This window comes from Festucalex cinctus, chromosome 2 (assembly GCF_051991245.1).
Source record: "Festucalex cinctus isolate MCC-2025b chromosome 2, RoL_Fcin_1.0, whole genome shotgun sequence".
In the NCBI taxonomy this organism is placed as follows: domain Eukaryota; kingdom Metazoa; phylum Chordata; class Actinopteri; order Syngnathiformes; family Syngnathidae; genus Festucalex; species Festucalex cinctus.
This window is the reverse complement of record NC_135412.1, coordinates 21,335,239-21,353,289: the sequence shown is the minus strand read 5'-3', so window position 1 is coordinate 21,353,289 and position 18,051 is coordinate 21,335,239. Positions and strand designations below refer to the sequence as shown.

The following is an 18,051-nucleotide window of genomic DNA, read 5'->3' as shown; positions in this document are numbered from 1 at the left end:
CGTTGGTGTGTGTTTATAATCTGGTACGTTTGAGAGTGGGATTTAGTTTTATTTAAAAAACATTAGTTAGCCACCAAGCATTGACATGAATAGCAAACATCTGCAAGCGAATGAACTGCTCCCCCCTTCCAATCCATCACCACAGCCAAGCTAATAAAAAAACAATCACAGAGCATTTTTGATTTTGCCCCACAAATGTGAGCAGGCGTTATTACCTCACATTATTTTAAGTTGGTTAACTCAAATTTAAAATTTTCCAAAACTTGACTGGTTTCATATACTTCGAAGCTTTGCAGCAACTCAATTATTATAAATGTTAGTTTTAAAACTACTGGATTAAGTGAACAGTAGTCCAAACAATAAGTACACTCTGTACTCACGAGGGTCAAAGGAATGTTGGAGCCCATCTCAGCTGTCAGCAGGCAGGGTACACCCTGAACTGGTTGCGAGCCAATCGCAGGGTACACACAGACACCCTACAGAGTGCTCAATTAACATCCATCCATCCATTTTCTTGACCGCTTATTCCTCACAAGGGTCGCGGGGGCTGCTGGCGCCTATCTCAGCTGGCTCTGGGCAGTAGGCGGGGGACACCCTGGACTGGTTGCCAACCAATCACAGGGCACACAGAGACGAACAACCATCCACACTCACACGCACACCTAGGGACAATTCGGAGCGCCCAATTAACCTGCCATGCATGTCTTTGGAATGTGGGAGGAGACCGGAGTACCCGGAGAAGACCCACACGGGCACGGGGAGAACATGCAAACTCCACCCAGGAAGGTCCGAGCCTGGACTCGAACCGGAGACCTCAGAACTGGGAAGCGGACGTGCTAACCACTCGACTACCGTGCCGCCCGCTCAATTAACATACCATGCATATTTTTCGGAATGTTTGGAGGAAACTGTAGTACCCGGAGAAAACCCACGCATGAACGTGGAGAACATGCAACCTGCAGGCTGAAGGCCTGGATTCATTCTCAAAACCTTTGCACTGGGAGGCATAGACATGCTAACTAGTCAGCCACCATGCCACCTGCTATGAGCATGTTTTTATAATTGAACATAAATTATTATGAATTTATTTAAACCAGGTAAGGAAACTGAGAACAGATGAACATTTTACAATGTAAACTGCAGAGTAAAATAAAGCTAAAACCAAATTGCAAATTAACAAATAAAATATGAAACATAAAACAAAACGTAAAATATTACATTACATACAATGTTTTATTTTTTAGTACTATATAAATACATTTTATCTGCAAATATTACCTTTTTTTGAAACAATAGAAACAAGATATTAATCACAAAATAACTAAATTTGATTAAGTTACAGCTAATTAATGTTTTTAAGTTATCCCTACCAAAAACTAGTGTAGTTCAATTTAATCAAAAACAATTAGTACAAATTACTCATAAAAACATACAAAGTTACACCAATTTAAAAAAGTTAAGTTTGTAGTAGTTTTTTTTTTTTTTTTTTTTTTTTAAATAAAACTTTAGAGTGTTGTGTACCTAATTCATTTGATCATTTTGAAAGTTCGGGTTTACAGAGCCCAGATTGGCAATTTCGCGCAACAACATTGGAAACTGATAACATTCACTGTGCTCCTGCAAATATCGACCCATTATTTTCTTTATTAAATTCTTTTTTTCCACTGTTAATATTGATGGTTAAATGACCATTTTAATTTTAAAAAAAAAATTTTTTTTAGGACTTAGCAATGTGGGCGGTTCCGACAGCTGCCAGCTTCAAGAAACTGAATACGTGGCATACCAACCTATCAGGTGTTTGCACTGCTTGGGTGTGCCATAATTGTCACCCTCCACCCCATTGAATTATCTAAGGTGTGTTATGTGTTGTGACGTTCAAGTAATTAACAGAGAAGCAAAAAATAATATGTCTTTTAACACAGGGGCGCCGCCCTGCTTTTTCAAACCACTCGTCAGGCATGTTCGTTAAAGGTTGATGGCATTCAGGCAACGCCTGTCAGCAGAAAAAAAACTTCAAGAAGTCACGTTGATGCTGCGCTGCTTAATTGTCAACACAAACATTTGACAAAAACAATCAAATCATGATTGTATGTGAGAGACCCTTTTGGGATTGTTGTATTTACTACAATTCCTCCCTCAAATGACTAATTTGCCATTTGGGGCCTCAACATGCAGGTCCCCAAATCGTAAATTATTTGTTTTTCATAATTGTGTTGGTATTAAAAAACTTTCCAAGGTGCACTGCTTGAAAGGTATCCTGTGGAGAGCCCCTATAAATACAATATAAATATGTTCACCAGACATTCAAAAAGGGATGCCTTTTCAGGCATGTTTTGGCCCCTCATGCGTGATTAGTTTATATGAAGAATCAGCAATTCCTAGTATTTGAAAAAACACAAAATTTTGATTTTACGTTTGACAATTATTATTTTTTTTTTTATGAAATGGTTGAAACCTGAGCACCACAGAGTAAAAATGATTTGCTTAAATACCTTTGCAAGCTTGCAAAGGTCAGAAAGGAATGCTCAGATGGAAAACAGTGGACCAAAACGTGTGACAACACGTTGAACGTGATTCATGTGTATGCAAAAATTGTTGACTTTTCAGTCATGTCTGATTCACCAAAAAACGCAATTGAAATGTACTGAACAAGAATAAATCCCTTACATCGCCTTCTGCTCGGTCGCTTTTAGACTGCCAGTCATTCTTTATGCGGTCTAAAAATGTTTTTTGGAAGAAAGAATAGAACATACTTTGAAAATGATGACGCTTCATTAAACTGGGACGGCGGCATACCAAACAGCTGTGTGGATGGGTGTGTCCCTTAATTGAGGAAGTAAGGGTTCATCCACATGTAGATGCCAAGGTGTCTAAGGTGTGTTTTGTACTTAATGAATAATGCTGACGTCACTCAGTTACAATGATCAATTAAGTCGGGAGAACATTTCCTTGTATGAAGGTGCAGCATCCTGCTTCTCATCGTGCGCCTTTTGTTGCATGGAAATCATTTCATTGTGAAAAATTGGAAATTTAACCTATGAAAAGCTTCAAACAATTCCTCCTTGGGGTGTTAAGATCAGGAGATGTCGTAAATATTTACCAACTGTGGATTTTTGAAACCCTTTGAGACTCTGAGACTCTTTTGTGTTTTCGGGTTAACAAAATAAAGTTCTCTAGAAAGTTTCAATTCTCATTTAGATTTCATTTAGGGATCATTTCCCAGGTGCACATCATCATGTGAACAACAACAAAAATTATATGATGCTATATTTGTTTGTTTGTTAAAAAACACACGCACATACAGGCAGCGAACTTGAACGCCTCCCAAAGGTGGTTTGAGAACCCGTCCGATGTGTCATGTGACAAGACGATCGGCGCATTTAACATTCCAGGGCTGCGTCAACCCAGCATATAAAAGGACTGCCTGCTGTCATTGTCAGCATCAAGCGTCACTCACTGCAAAGGTAACTTCACGCAACAACACAGCTGAACGCGAAACCGATTTCTTATCATGAGCCGATTGTAACCCTGATTGATGGTCAAACGCACACATGAACAAGTGTATTCTTCTGTCATTGCACAGATGGCCTCTGCTCTTCGCTCCTTGCTTCTCCTTTGCGGGATTTGTGGACTCATGACCGGAATTGTAAGTCAAAATCTCACTGAGCGACTTTAATAATTCTGTTATTGTGTTTGATCATCGTCAATGATTTGCCATTTTGCTTTCCTTCTCCGCAGTCCTGTCAAACCTTGAAAGGTTGGTGTCAACTTCTCACTTTTTTTGCTTCCTCACCTGCCTTGCCCACATAGTTGGGGAGGCACCAGACTCACCTGTTAACTTTTCTACCTAAATTAAAAGGCTAAAATTGTGTTGCAGGGTACTGTCCTAAAGGTTGGACCCGTCTGAATGATCGCTGCTTCATCTACCTACATGATGAGAGAAGTTTTTATGATGCCGAGGTTGGGAAGACCGTCACACAGTAGCTGCGACGTGATACAGAAACAGCTCATTGCAGTTTTGAACACACTGTTTTTGTTTTTTCACTCCAGAGAGTGTGCAAAGTTCTTGGTGGGAATCTGGCCTCCATCTACAGTGACCTGGAGAACCAAGTGATCATTGAAATCATTCGGGAAGCCGCTGGTACTTTCGAAGACACCTGGATTGGATACGCAGATCCTCTCGAGGTAAAACTCTGATCAGTGTGATTGAATCTTGTCGATTGTGTTCAGTCGAAATATATTTGTCACGTAGAAAGAATGTGTCTCCTCACCAGCTCAAATTGAAAGATGTTAAAAAAAAAATGTTCGGCGTTCAACTTTATAAATGTACTTTGCTTTCAATATATATATATTTTTTACATTACAATCGCCTAATCTTGTTCAACACCTTCCTCCTTTCGAATCTAGTACGATGCCAGACATCAGTTTCACAATGATCCTGTATTATGCTAATAATCTGTGAAAATCAGATGGAACGGCAAACAGTTATCATCTTGTGCTTCATTCACATTTTCTCTTCCAGGAGGGTAACTTCATCTGGACTGATGGCTCTCCTGACAATTACAACGACTTTGCGCCTGGTCAGCCAGATGACGGTTCAGTCGTAGATGATGAGGACTGTGTGGACATTGAGGCTTCAGGTAAAACCCTCATTTCTTTACTTTGTAGAACTGTAAACAAAATTCACTTTTCAAAGGATTTAATGTCATAATTTATTTATTTTTAAACAGATGAACATTGGCACGATGACGTATGTTCAGATCTCAGCCCATTTATTTGTGCCAAGGGAGTGCATGTCAAGAAACACTAATCAGTCCATCATGTCGTCTGTCTTACCTTCTGGATGAGAACAAAATACTTCGGGGATAACTGTCTTGTTTCCAGGTTTATTCACCTATCCCTTTTTCTTCTTCTTCACCATTCAGCTGTTAATGGTTGTGGTCAGTCAAGAAAAGCATTAAGGCTTGTCACTAATAAATGAAGGAACCTGTTTCTGCAATTAAAAATGTGTTTGCGTGATTTTTGCTTTTCTTGAAAATCATTTTTAGTTTTTAGTTTATTCATTTTTTCCTTTCGGACACATTACAGCTTACATCAATCACATCACATCATTTGCAACATTGACATCCGAAAGAAGGGCTGACGGGTAGAAGCCGAAGCTTATTCGAGACCCGTCCCCATCGACCCATTACTATAACGCATCAATCATGTACATTATTTAGAATAGTCATTAATTTTTATCGTTATCCATCCCATACTATCCCAGACACTGCTCACTCAGTTCATCTTGAATGTCCGTGTGTAGATTGTGGCTAGTCCCAGTCATTTGGAACTGGTGAGTCGATCCCCAGACGCCACCAGCAAGCCCACCCCGCCAGGCGAGCAGCCAAGGCAAGCGCAATTCTTCTCTTTCACCAGTAGGGTCTTCGCTGACCACGGATCAGCTTTCACACATGTTGTGCTTTCCAGAGGAGTAGATCGGCTTGCACTCTGCCCATTGCTGTTCAAGCGATTCCAGCCTCGATTCTGGTCAGGTAGCACCACTGGTTGCTAGCACGTTGTCGATAATCATCAAGCGTCGTTGGCTTGAAGATGAAGTAGGGATGAGATTCCGGATGTCGTGTCATGTCTATAGCATTTGTTTTACAGTATATTTCCCACACATGTGATGCATCACATTCAGGGAACACACATCGCACACACACAAAAACATATCGCCGTTAATCTATTTTCAAAGTCTGGCAATTAGTTGAACAAGCAGAATTCCACTTTAATGAAGTGGTGCGGATGTATTGGGCATAGTCATTACTAGGGATGTAACGATAACGGCAATATTGTGATATTGCGATATCAAAACTGCCACAATATCGTATGTCGTCATGCCACGATATGAAAAGCAGCGCATCTGTTAAAAAGACCAGGTTGATTTCCATGTGTGCAGTTCTAGCACCCTCCTGTGGCTAGTTTTTTAGTGCAGTTTAATTTTCACGACACATGTTTTAGCCCTTCTTACGTTTAAAATCCACTATAATCCTCAGGTAAAGGGGAATGTAATATGGTTGTGAACTCAGTCTGTGCGTGCATTAGCAAGTACAGGTGTCAATATGAAGTGTTATTAGAAATTGTAGGTGGTTTATATGCATTGCTGTAATTTACAAAAGCACAATATTGTGCTTTCTTTTAACACTCTTTTTTTTTTTTTTTTTTTACAATATTCTAACCTTTATTCTGATAATTATCGTATTGTGAGCTTCATATCATGATAACATTGTATGATGTTTGGATATGGTTACATCCCAAGTCATTACTCGTCAGTTCCATTGTGTGTGTTTTGGGCGGGCCCATGTCAGCGGCGGCTGGTCTGCTTTGAGAACGTACTGTCTGACACGCAGCGGAGTAGACAAGGAAGATAACAAATAGAAACAACATACGCATGTACATACACGGCATGGGTGGATGCAAGATCCAGAAGTCCAAACATGGGCGCCCCTAAAGCTCTGTTTGCGCTTCTCGAAGTTAGGTGACTTAAAGTGCGTGTTTCACTAAAGTTTAATCATTAGCACCATCTAGTGGTGAAGTAATAATTCATTCAATTATATATATATATATATATATATATATATATAAACACTATTTCTATAATATGCAAAAAATATGTTCTATCACATCAACCTACATTTTTAAAAAATGAAATAGTAGGTCTAGTAATCATTGCTGGAGCATCTATTTTACAAGAGGCTGACATATTTCGCCTCCACCTTCGTGCACGTAGTTAGCTCTGGTGGTCAACCGCTGGGGACTGGAGGTGGTCGCCGTCGACGTGATTCCGACTCCCGTCGCTTGTCACCAACTGCTTTGCTCTCACAAGCTTTTAACTCATTTGCTCCCAAAAACGTATAAATACGTTATATTTTAGCTTTGCTAAGTGGCCCAATAACGTATTTATACGTCATTTGATTTGATTTGATTTTTTTCACAAGAGGCATCAGTAGATTCTGATGCAACTTCCTTATGAAGCGCAATGCTCAAAAGCGATTTTAAAGCAATAAAAATGGCCAGTGGAGGGCAGTAGCACACTAAGAGCTCATCTGGGACCATTAAAAAAAGTGGGAGGGAAAAGTCAAGAAGTGAGAAAGAATACATCGGCGGTGAAAAAAAGAGTGAGGAAAACGTGGAGAAAGATGGAAAGCAACAGGCAAATGACACTGCAAGAGTGTTTTGGAAAGAAAATGACACAATCGTCAAAGAAAGATTCCAAAAAATCTACGAGGGTGAGGAAAAAGTTTACCCCGTCTGCCGAGACACCTTCGGCCACAACAGTCTCGCGTTCCACGCGCGTTTTGCGGAGCTCACGTCGCGTTACTCCTCAGCCCGAGGTTGAATCCAATGACGATGATGATGGAGAAGAAGAAAAAAGTGAGCCAGACCTTGATCCGGACTCATCAGATTACTGTGAGTCCGGCTGACCAGGAGTAGCCGAGAGCCTTCCCCTGACCCACCAACACATGGAGGTAGGTGTTAGCTCAGCTTATCATAGCTTGAACAATCGCGAGTTCATCATATACAATAACGTTAAAATGTGACGTGTATGTGACAGGAAAAGTCCACCGACTCCATCCACCCTGTAGCAAACAACATAATTTCTGGTGATCTCACATAACACTAGCGGTTTTATCCCCAGCGCAAAACAAGGTGATAAAAGCTTCTTCTTTTTTTTACACTTCACATTGCAGCTACACAATATACTGTGTGGTAATTGATTACATCTATAAATTACAGCTAGTGCACCCATCGGCAAACGTCACCACACGTGTTGGCTGGCAGTGCAAGCAAAGGTGAAGTAAAAACATTTTTTTCCACTTTGAACTACAACTACAAATTACGATTTGTAGTAATTGATCATGTTTCAATGAATTACAGGTCATGCAAACATCAGCAAAGGTGTTTCCACACATGTTGGAGGTGCAAAGAAAGGTGAATAGATTTTTTTTTTTTTTTGTCATGATGCAGCAGTATATATGTTTGAAATAACAGTTGTTGTTTATGTATAAATAAATTGTTACTTTGTTATCAAAAGCTCTTTTTGTATTGTTGTTGTTTTGTATTGTTGATGTTATTTTGTAGAAGGAAAGAATTGTTTAGATGTTTGGGATGTCACAAAAGCAAAAAATAGCTGTTTTAAAGTCAAAGTTATGTTTGAAATGTATGCTTTTACAAAAAACTCAATTTCTCTGTTTTTTGGGGGGTTTTTTTAGTCAGAAATTGGGAAATTGATCAAACGAAGCTATTTTCTAATGCTGATTTCTAAAGAACGGAAAAAGTTAGAAAAACACTTTTCTTCTGCTGAAAGGAGAGAGTCTAATCTTTCTTTTGATGGGTTCCATGTTTATATAGAACTGAATTATCTGAATATTCTGTGGGCCTTGCAAGATCAGTCAAAATCCAGTAAAATGGCCGGGAGCGAAGGTGGTTGCTCTACTGAAAATGGCTGGGAGTGAATGAGTTACCGTATTTTCACGACTATAAGGCACACCTAAAAGCCTTCAATTTTTTCAAAAGCTGACCATGCGCATTATAATCCAGTGCGCCTTATATATGGATCAATATTGAGCCACAACAGGTCTCTCTGTCAAGACGCTGTCGGTGACCCTGCACGATCGGTGACGCGCATGTGCAGAAGATTCCGCCATCTTGGATCGCGAGCTAATACTAATACTTTGCCTCAGAGAAAATAATAAAACAGCTGTTTATTTATTTTGGGAGTGAATGGAGTTGTCAGAAAGCTGGTTTGTAATCTATTAATAAAGTTTGACTGACCTATCTGACTGTTTTGTTGACATTCCCTTTAGCGCAGCACCATCTAATGGATGCATAACGTAACCCCAGCCTCTACTGTAGTGCCTTATATATGGAAAAAGTTTTAAAATATGTCATTCATTGAAGGTGCGCCTTATAATGCGGTGCGCCTTATAGTGCGGAAAATACGGGTAATAGTTTTTTCCCGTTTTTTTTTTTTTTTTTGCTGGCTTATCTCGCGAGCTGCTTTTAGCGTTGCTCACCGGTCTTCACACCGGGTGCCAAGTCGCCGTCGCTCGCCAAGGGGTTTGTTCGCTCACGCAAAATAAAGATTTGGTGGTAGGCTCGCGACGTGTGGTCTCTCTGAGCCACCGTAGTGTGCATGATTCAAAATGCATGCGCTTTAGTTTCATTCTATGATTTAGCAACATCTAGTGGTCAGCTATTACACACCATCACTTTAACTTAACACGTTTTTCCATTATTAGTAGACAAAGTGGTATCAAATGTATAGTGATAACTTGAGAAGTACTGTAAATTTGATTTAGAAGACTTCTGTGCAAGTAGAAATTTGATAAATGTGAATTTGTGCCATTTGATGTCCAGGGGGAGGGGCTAAATAAGAGACCCGCCCCCCGATACTGACCGAAAGGTGTAAACTGTACAACACTGTTTTATATGTATATATTGCAATTGATTATAATGCAAATAACTCTCTACTCTGTCATTCCTGTGAAAATTCTAAACATTATAATCACATTTTCAAATACTGTAGCCGCCATGATGGTGCAATATGTTTTGTAGTGTCATTATTTATGATGATCACCACATTTTAACAAAACAGAGTGAAAGGACTTGTTTTGCTGTGAAATAAATCCATCCATCCATCCATTTTCTGAACCGCTTGCACCTCACAAGGGTCGAGGGGGTGCTGGAGCCTATCCCAGCTGGCTATGGGCAGGGTACGCCTTGAACCGATTGCCAGCCAATCGCAGGGCACACAGAGACGAACAACCATCCACACTCACAAGCACACTAGGGACAATTCGGAGCGCCCAATTAACCTGCCATGCATGTCTTTGGAATGTGGGAGGAGACCGGAATACCCGGAGAAGACCCATGCAGGTACAGGGAGAACATGCAAACTCCACCCAGGAAGGCTGGAGCCTGGACTCGAACCCGAGTCCTCAGTACTGGGAGGCGGACGTGCTAACCAATCAACCACTGTGCCGCCCTGAAATAAACCCTTGATTTAGAATAAATAAATAAAAATAAAAGTCCTAATGCTTCAGGAATATTAAGGAACATATAAGATGCTAGTCTGCTACTTGACTCCTGACGATGGCCCTGAGCAAGACACCAACCCGACAGGCAGTCGAGTGTGTGAACTGAAATTCTCAGGCAGTCTTTCTCAAATAATAGAGGCACGGTGCAGCGCCAGTGCAGTGTCGTGTCACCTCCAGGAGCATGTTTATTGTTTGCTGTACTAGAATAAAGTTTAATTGCACATCCGCGACTGGAGGTGGTGGTGGCGCTCTCATTGTCAGAGTGCGCTAGTAGTGTTTTTTTAGTCATAAATCATGAAACTGTTAATTGCATGGATTGGGAAACGGCCATCAAAATGTTAGTGTCAGGTTGATTTTGGAGACAGCACAAATTCTATGTCAGACTAGCAAGTGTTTCCCTACCGAGTTGGAGAGCCGACTTCTGAAGAGGGGTGATAAAAATCTTGACTCAGGGTATTAACTCATTCACTGCCAGTCATTATAGAAAATTTTTACATTTCCAATACTCGCGTGATATTACATTCAATAATTATATATAAACCGAATCTACCAAATAACAGAATAGACTCCCTACTTTTTGTCCCGTCCCGTTCTTTTATAATTGACAGCAGAAAAATGTAGGTTTGCCAAAATACGGCCATTTCTCCCATGGACTCTGAAACTTTTTATTTCCTATAAAATGGGGCAATGATGTCATCTACCGGTGGTCGGGCATCAGTAAAGTTGTTTCCAAGTTTGATATTTACAGTGGAGCATGCTCAGATTCGCCCCCATTTAGCACCGCTCTAAAAAATACAATTGACAAGTATACTTGTCAAAGGCAGTGAATGAGTTAAAGGGATCGTTCTGATTTTTTAACATGAATCTCTATTTCATCCTCACCTTCAGTGTGCGATCATCACTGACTTACCCCTGACAGCGTTCTGTGACACGAGTTCTGGTCCGGTGTTGGACGAGAGGAAAATAGTCCAGCAAGCTGGCTGGGATCATGGAAATAAAGCGTTTTTGTTCGAAAACCAATTTGTGTTCAAAAGAGTGATACATTTGCACACTAAACTCCGCGCAGTGATACAAACAAACAGAAAAGTAGTGCCGGCGGTAATGGCGTCTGCCTTTTTTCAGAAAAGAGTATTGTGATGCAAATGTATCACTCTTTTGAACACAAATTGTTTTTAGAAGAAAAACGCTTTATTTGCGAGACCCCAGCCAGCTTGCTGGACTATTTTCCTCTCGTCCAACACCGGACCAGAACTCGTGTCACAGAACAATGTCAGGGGTAAGTCAGTGCTAATCACACACACTGGAGGTGAGGATGAAATTGAGATTCATGTCAAAAAATCCAAACGATCCCTTTAAGATAGGCCTGTAGGCTACTCATGCGGCACCATTCACCAATTGACGGTGTCTGCAGCGGAAATGGACTTGGACAAGTTACATTGTTGTTGAAAATATAGTAGATTAAGAAAAAATGCAAAAGATAATATTCATATAATATATATTTCAATTTTTTTTTTTTTTTTTTTTTTTTTTAAATCCACATCCTGGTTATTGTTTGACGACTTGTGGTGCGAAAATACCTTTTTATACAAGTCGAATAACACAAAAGATGGACACTAAGTGCTTTGCTTGTATTGATTGCATATTATACACCCATCTTAAAAAAGATAGCGTTATAATTAGAAATTTATTTGTTGAGTATTCATTACAAAAGTTGGATTTTGTTGTAAGTATGCGTCATTAGAAAAGCAATCAATGGCACACCCTCCAAAGCTATTTTTCCATCTGTCTGACAAGTTCATCGAGTCTAGCGATGTACTGTATAGTGATAGACGGAAGGATTTAGTTCAACTTGATAGAAAAAGTTACAGGAAATGTATCTATCCACCTGTTGCCATTCATACAGCAATGGCTCCCTGTGAGTATCATCTTTATATGAAGTCGCAAATTTGCGAGAAAAAAAACTTTATATAGTTGCGAGTTTATAACGTGGCAAATTTGCGAGTTTATAAAGCGACAGATTTGGGAGGAAAACGAAAGAAAGGAAAAAAAGTTGCCAAGAATCTTTGGAAAGTCAACAGATTTAGTGAGAATCTTGAACCTCAATGAGAAGAAAACAGAAGTTATGGTCTTTGGTCCCAGCGGCTCTTCCCATCCTGCCGACTTGGGTCCTCTGGCACAGTATTTGAAGCCAACAGCCTCAAACCTTTACAAACTAATAATCTTAATTCATAATCTCACAATGTAGCTACATCAATAATCATGCCTAGTGGTCCATTATAGGTTTAGTCCACTAGAAGAATTAATGTTGAATAATTTGCAGTGTGGCGACACGGTGGAAGACTGGTTAGCATGTCCACCTCCCAGTACTGAGGGCGCAAGATCAAGTCCAGGCTTCGGCCTTCCTGGGTGGAGATTGCATGTTCTCCCCGTGCTTGCGTGGGACTTCTCCGGGCACTCCGGTCTCCTCCCACATTCCAAAGACATGCATGGCAGGTTAATTGGGCGCTCTGAATTGTTCCTATATGTGCTTGTCTGTGTGGATGGTTGTTCGTCTCTGTGTGCCCTGCGATTGGCTGGCGACCAGTCCAGGGTGTCCCCCGCCTACTGCCCAGAGCCAGCTGAGATAGGCGCCAGCACCCCCCGTGACCCTTGTGAGGAGCAAGCGGTTAAGAAAATGGATGGATGGATGGATGGATGGATGGATGGATGGATAATTTTCAGCACATAGTAGGCTGATTTTGATGGCCTACTTCCTGTTTTCAATCTTCTACTTTCAAATTTACTGTGTAAAATAATTGTGTGACGCCATCGTAGTGGGCCGCCATCTTGGGGCTAACAAGAGTAATTACATCCAAGATTAATGTAGACAAACAAATTATGAGCGTACAAAAAAAAAGTGGCCTAGCAAGACGGCAAACCTGCGATAGACGGCCTTTACGTATACTGTTGTTTTGGGGGTGATACATAGATTGTGCGTTAACGTTTCTACTGAAAGTTGCTTCTACCGTACGAGGAAGTAGTGTGGGTTTTCTTGAACCACCGACCATCTAACACGCCTCTGCTGACGCACATTTTCATGTGGATAACTTCCGCCTCACACATTCTTGCTCATAAGCTGTGGGTGGCAGCTGTGAAATTGTCAACATTTCGTTCTCCCATGACTTCTAAGTTGGACCAAGTTTGCACAGAATCCACCGACTTTGCCAGGTGTTCAGCTTTGAGTGGAACTTAATTGATAACACACCCAGTAATTAGTCTCATAGTTCCTGTTGTACCCAAGCAACAAAGAAAGTATGACACGGCATTAAAATGGTTGCCGGTTAATTGCAAGTTAGATCACAATCCATTCTGAGGTTTGTCGAGTAGACTTTATTAGGTCGACCTTTTATAACCCTTAACAACAACAATATGCATATTGAGGTAATCCATTCTATTTGAACGTGTCAACATCTTAAAACATGAACTTTATAGACAACTGTTGTTCCATTTGAAAAATATTCAACAAGAATTAGGATATGGAATACATAAAAACACTCAACATAGGAATGTATGAATTATGAAGCGTTTGGGTAGTGGGGGGTGGACTGGGACTAGGTTATGGTGCGAAAAGGGTGGCTCGATTACGGTTTTTGGGAGGCAAAGTTATTATAGTTAATGAAAACTAATACAATAACTATAACTAAAATTCAAACAACAAAATGGAGAGGCAATAGGCCCGCACAGCACAGAAAAAATATCCACTGGTGCTTGTGGTGTCAGGAAACCAAAATTGTGGAAAAAAAGGAGAGGTCCACTGCACACAGTTAAGAATTTGTGCACCTCGCCTACTGAAACTACATCTTGTGTTTATAAAGGTAACAATGACTACAGCAAAAATGCCCTTCGTTTTCAGCTTTCTCAATATCTTATTTACATATTTACACAAGACTTGGTGACTTTTAAATCTTGCACCCGACAAACAATCCATACATTTATCTGATCCACAAAAAACAAAACGAAATTAAACATAACTTTGATGAAAAATCCAAAACTATTTATAATCCTGGTGGGAGTTTGTATTTTATTTTGATATTTTTTGCTTGGTGGGTCTTTTTTTGTGGGGGAGGGGTTGGGGGTTGATGCTAATCAGTTAATGTTGATGGATTAGTGAGGGTTAGTGGATCAGGGTTGGAGTTTGGGTAAAAAACAATCAATACTGAATTGATAGACCTGGAGAGTGAAAAGTGCAACACGCATGAACCCTCACCTGTTCTCACAAATGACACTGACTGGCCTAATTGCATCATTACATGAAGGCATTCATAGTCAATGACTCACTTTTCTGCAAGACCAACTTCCCCAAAAATAGAAGCTGTTGATTGAATTTTTAATTATTAAATTGTATGGGTGTGAATTTGGAGACTGAGCTAGCTTGCGTTAAACATACTGAACCCAGCTGGTGTCATGTGACATGGGATGCAACATTCCAAAGACGACCTACCCAAACGTATAAAACGGCTGCTCTTCATCACCTTCACCATCAAGTGTTGAGACTGCAAAGGTAAGATTTTTTTTTTTTCATTTTGCATCAGACTCTGATCACTTTTTTTTTTTTATAATTTGTATACATGCTCAATTGTAAACATGATTTTTAACCACACAAATGCAAACCAGTGGGAAACAATAATCCGAGTCATTCTATCATTTCACAGATGGCTCGTCTTTACCTGTTGATCGTCCTTTGTGGGATCGTTGCGCTGACCCAGGCTGTAAGTACAAATATGACACGGTTCTAATTGACAGTTTTGTGTTTTGCTGTCTGAATTGAACTTCATTCTCGTCTTCTTTGTCATCTTCACAGAGGTCCCAAGACATTGAAAGCAGTAAGTAGCTGTGATTAGTTTCGACTCAAATTTGACATTACTACAAAGTTATTTGAAGTCCAACAATTGCGTTGCAGAAAATCACTGCCCTAAAGGCTGGACTCAGTTGGACAAGTACTGTTACATCTTCCAACGTGATCCCAGGAGCTTTCTGGATGCAGAGGTATGCAAGACTTCCATAAACTAGTGCTGACAGCTTACAACTATTATAATGCCTGTTAATGCCTACATTCATTTTCTTGTTAACCTCGTGACACTGTTTAAATACTGATCATTTGCCAATCGACCCCATCCACTGACCCCACCCCCAATCAGAAAGTCTGCAACCTTCTCCACGGGAATCTGGTCTCGATCAACAGTCTCAAGGAACACGCGCTCGTTGTCGAGCTGATCCGGGAGGGGGCTGGTGAGGTCGTCGACACCTGGATTGGACTCCACGATGCAATTGAGGTGAAACATTGAGCAGTGCAAAAGTTCTGATTGACACATAGAAAATGACAAACTTCCACACTCCATCTTGTCAGCAACTTAAAGGAAGGAAGTGCTTTCGCCATAGCGTTTATCAGTTCATGGGAGGAGAAACTAGCGCCTTGGAACATGTCCGCAAGAGGCACTTAGAGGCAGGGTTATTATAGTTTTGGAATTTTCGTTTGTTAGTTTTTATTTCATTTTGAGTTGTTTTTTTTAAGTTAGTTTTCAGGGTGGTTCTGTTAGTTTTTATTCGTTTTTGTTTTCTAAAAAAATACTTTGTTATATCCATCCATCCATCCATTTTCCTAACCGCTTACGCCTCACAAGGATCGCGGCGGTGCCGGAAACTATCTCAGCTGGCTTCGGATAGTTGGTTGGCAGCCAATTGCAGTGCTTAGTTTTAGTTAGTTTCAGTATTAGTTATCTTTTGTTGTTGTTGTTTTAAATGTGTATTACTTGTGCGCAATACAGTATTTAATAAACACCATTGTAAAATAAAAAAAAGTAACACGATTTTTACCCAGTGTTGCATTTCGGCTGAGTTAAATGAAAAAAGCAGGCGAAACCGAGCCATTGGAGCCAAAAGTTAAGCGGGCAGATTTGTCGCCTCGGAGTGATGTCATCTGAAGGTGCTTTTCTATTGACTGCTACTAGATGACATCACTTCTGAGTGATAAACGTCTTTATTCCAGTTAATATCAAAATAAATATACTTCAAATCATATTTAAAATCCGCCCCAAAGGCTCATATATATTAAATTAATTAACAAAGACTAAAACGAAGGACATTTTTGCTACAATCATAGTTTTAGTTGGTTTTATAAACATAAAATGTCATTTCAGTTAGTTTTAGTTTTTTAAAAAGCATTTTTATTTTATTTCTGTGATGACTCGATTGAGTCGATAAAGAATAGATCCCAAAAACGCAGGCTCAGAGGAGGAAAACAATCTCGTTTTATTCCTTTTGACGAACCGATGGAACAAAGCTTGCTCGCAGGCAAGACAACGAGGTTAACAGAAGTGCTCTTGCACACTGGCAAGGAACACGGAGGTAACACAAAACACTTGCAAAAGGCAAGGACGAAATAGAGAACACAAAACACTTGCAAACGGCAAGGAACGCGAACGGAACAAAAAACACTTGCGACAGCAAGGAGGAATAACATAACCAAAACACTTGCAAACGGCAAGGATAACTAACGTAACGAAAAACACTTGCAAAAGGCAAGGACTAGAAAAACTCAAAACACTTGCAACCGGCAAGGACTACTCGAAATGCACACGGAATCAATCAACGCGGAAATACCAACAAAAGACGACGCGGATATAAACACGTGAATACAAACTAAACTAAGGACGACAGCAGATTCAAAAACTTTACCAACAGGAGAACGCGGAGAACACTTGGACACAATGGTGAGCAAATAATAATCCGACAGCTGGCTGTTGCTGGTCGGAGTCCTTTTAAAGTCTTGATTGCAAACATGTTGCAGGTGCGGCGCTGGGGAACGCCCCCCTCGTTACAGGCACTGAAAAAACAAAAGCACAACAGGGCTGAGAACCGAACCATGACAATTTCGTTAACTGAATTGTTTTTTTTTTTTCATTTAAGTTTTAGTTTTTTCGTTCGTTTTCTTTACCTAAAATAATTTTGCTTAGAGGTTGACATGTTAAATAGTCACTGAAAAAAATTCTAACTGATGTCAAATTTATTCAGACATCATAATAACCTCAATTAACAAGCGTTTGTATCGTGTGCTCCATGTTGCTCGCTCAGTCTTGAGGTTGACTTATTATTCAAATGTGACTTTGTCTTATAGGAAGACCACTTCGTATGGACCGATGGCGAAATTGTGAATTTCAGAAATTTTGGTGCTTCCCAGCCTAACAACAATGGTGTAGGGGTCGAAGCAGACTGTGTAGAGATTGAGGCAGATGGTATGTAATGCTTAATAATTATTCTGAAGGAGAATAGTGTGGATCTGGATATTTGATTAAATGTTTTCTCATAGCCTACTGTATGAACATGTACTGATTTTTAATGAGTGAAATTGGCAACTCAACCCTTTTTTGTGTGCTTTCTTACAGATGAGTTGTGGGATGACGATGAGTGCAGTGACGAGAACCCATTTGTGTGCATCAGACCTGTGGAAAAGAAAAAAGATGATTGTCATTAATCAGCCAGCTTTCCGTCATATCGTCTCTTCCCTGGGTGGTATTGTGACCCGTTTGGGGCATTTTGATGGTCCTGACCAGGCTGTTTCAAAATAAAATACCGCCCACGGACTATTAACATCGTTCCTTCATCAAGCTAACTCTCTGACATCTGTGCTATCGTTCAATGCTAATTACTGGGTTATTCACTTGTTAATAATGATTAAGCCAATTTCGATGGGTATCACTTCAATAAATTAGTTTTTCCTCAGCAGATTATGTTTCAGTGTTATTCCTTTCCCTTTGCACCAATGTGAGAGTTTATTACAGAATGGTAGTCGAGCCAATTTCCTTCTTTTGTGACACAACGTGAGAATGGAGGACTCGGGCGCAGGTGAACAGTTGGCCTCAATAGGCTGCAGTTTATTTACAAGTAACAGAAAACACCTCTTACAGAGGGACAAAACGCTGAACAAAAAGAG

The 18,051-nt window shown here is 40.2% G+C and overlaps 2 protein-coding genes across 2 annotated transcripts; both read left to right on the top strand.

Annotated features, from left to right (window-relative positions):
• The first annotated feature begins 3,335 nt into the window (after positions 1–3,335).
• LOC144014117 (galactose-specific lectin nattectin-like) lies at positions 3,336–5,006 on the top strand. The gene is made up of 7 exons (XM_077513668.1): positions 3,336–3,464; positions 3,584–3,646; positions 3,739–3,757; positions 3,878–3,960; positions 4,051–4,185; positions 4,523–4,640; positions 4,731–5,006. Exons 1-7 carry the CDS (start codon positions 3,351–3,353, stop codon positions 4,808–4,810), a joined length of 612 nt encoding a protein of 203 aa, XP_077369794.1. The 5' UTR covers positions 3,336–3,350; the 3' UTR covers positions 4,811–5,006.
• Positions 5,007–14,598: 9,592 nt separating this feature from the next.
• LOC144015025 (lithostathine-1-alpha-like) lies at positions 14,599–17,843 on the top strand. The gene is made up of 7 exons (XM_077515335.1): positions 14,599–14,622; positions 14,774–14,830; positions 14,923–14,944; positions 15,022–15,107; positions 15,260–15,394; positions 17,236–17,353; positions 17,504–17,843. Exons 2-7 carry the CDS (start codon positions 14,774–14,776, stop codon positions 17,590–17,592), a joined length of 507 nt encoding a protein of 168 aa, XP_077371461.1. The 5' UTR covers positions 14,599–14,622; the 3' UTR covers positions 17,593–17,843.
• Positions 17,844–18,051: the final 208 nt, after the last annotated feature.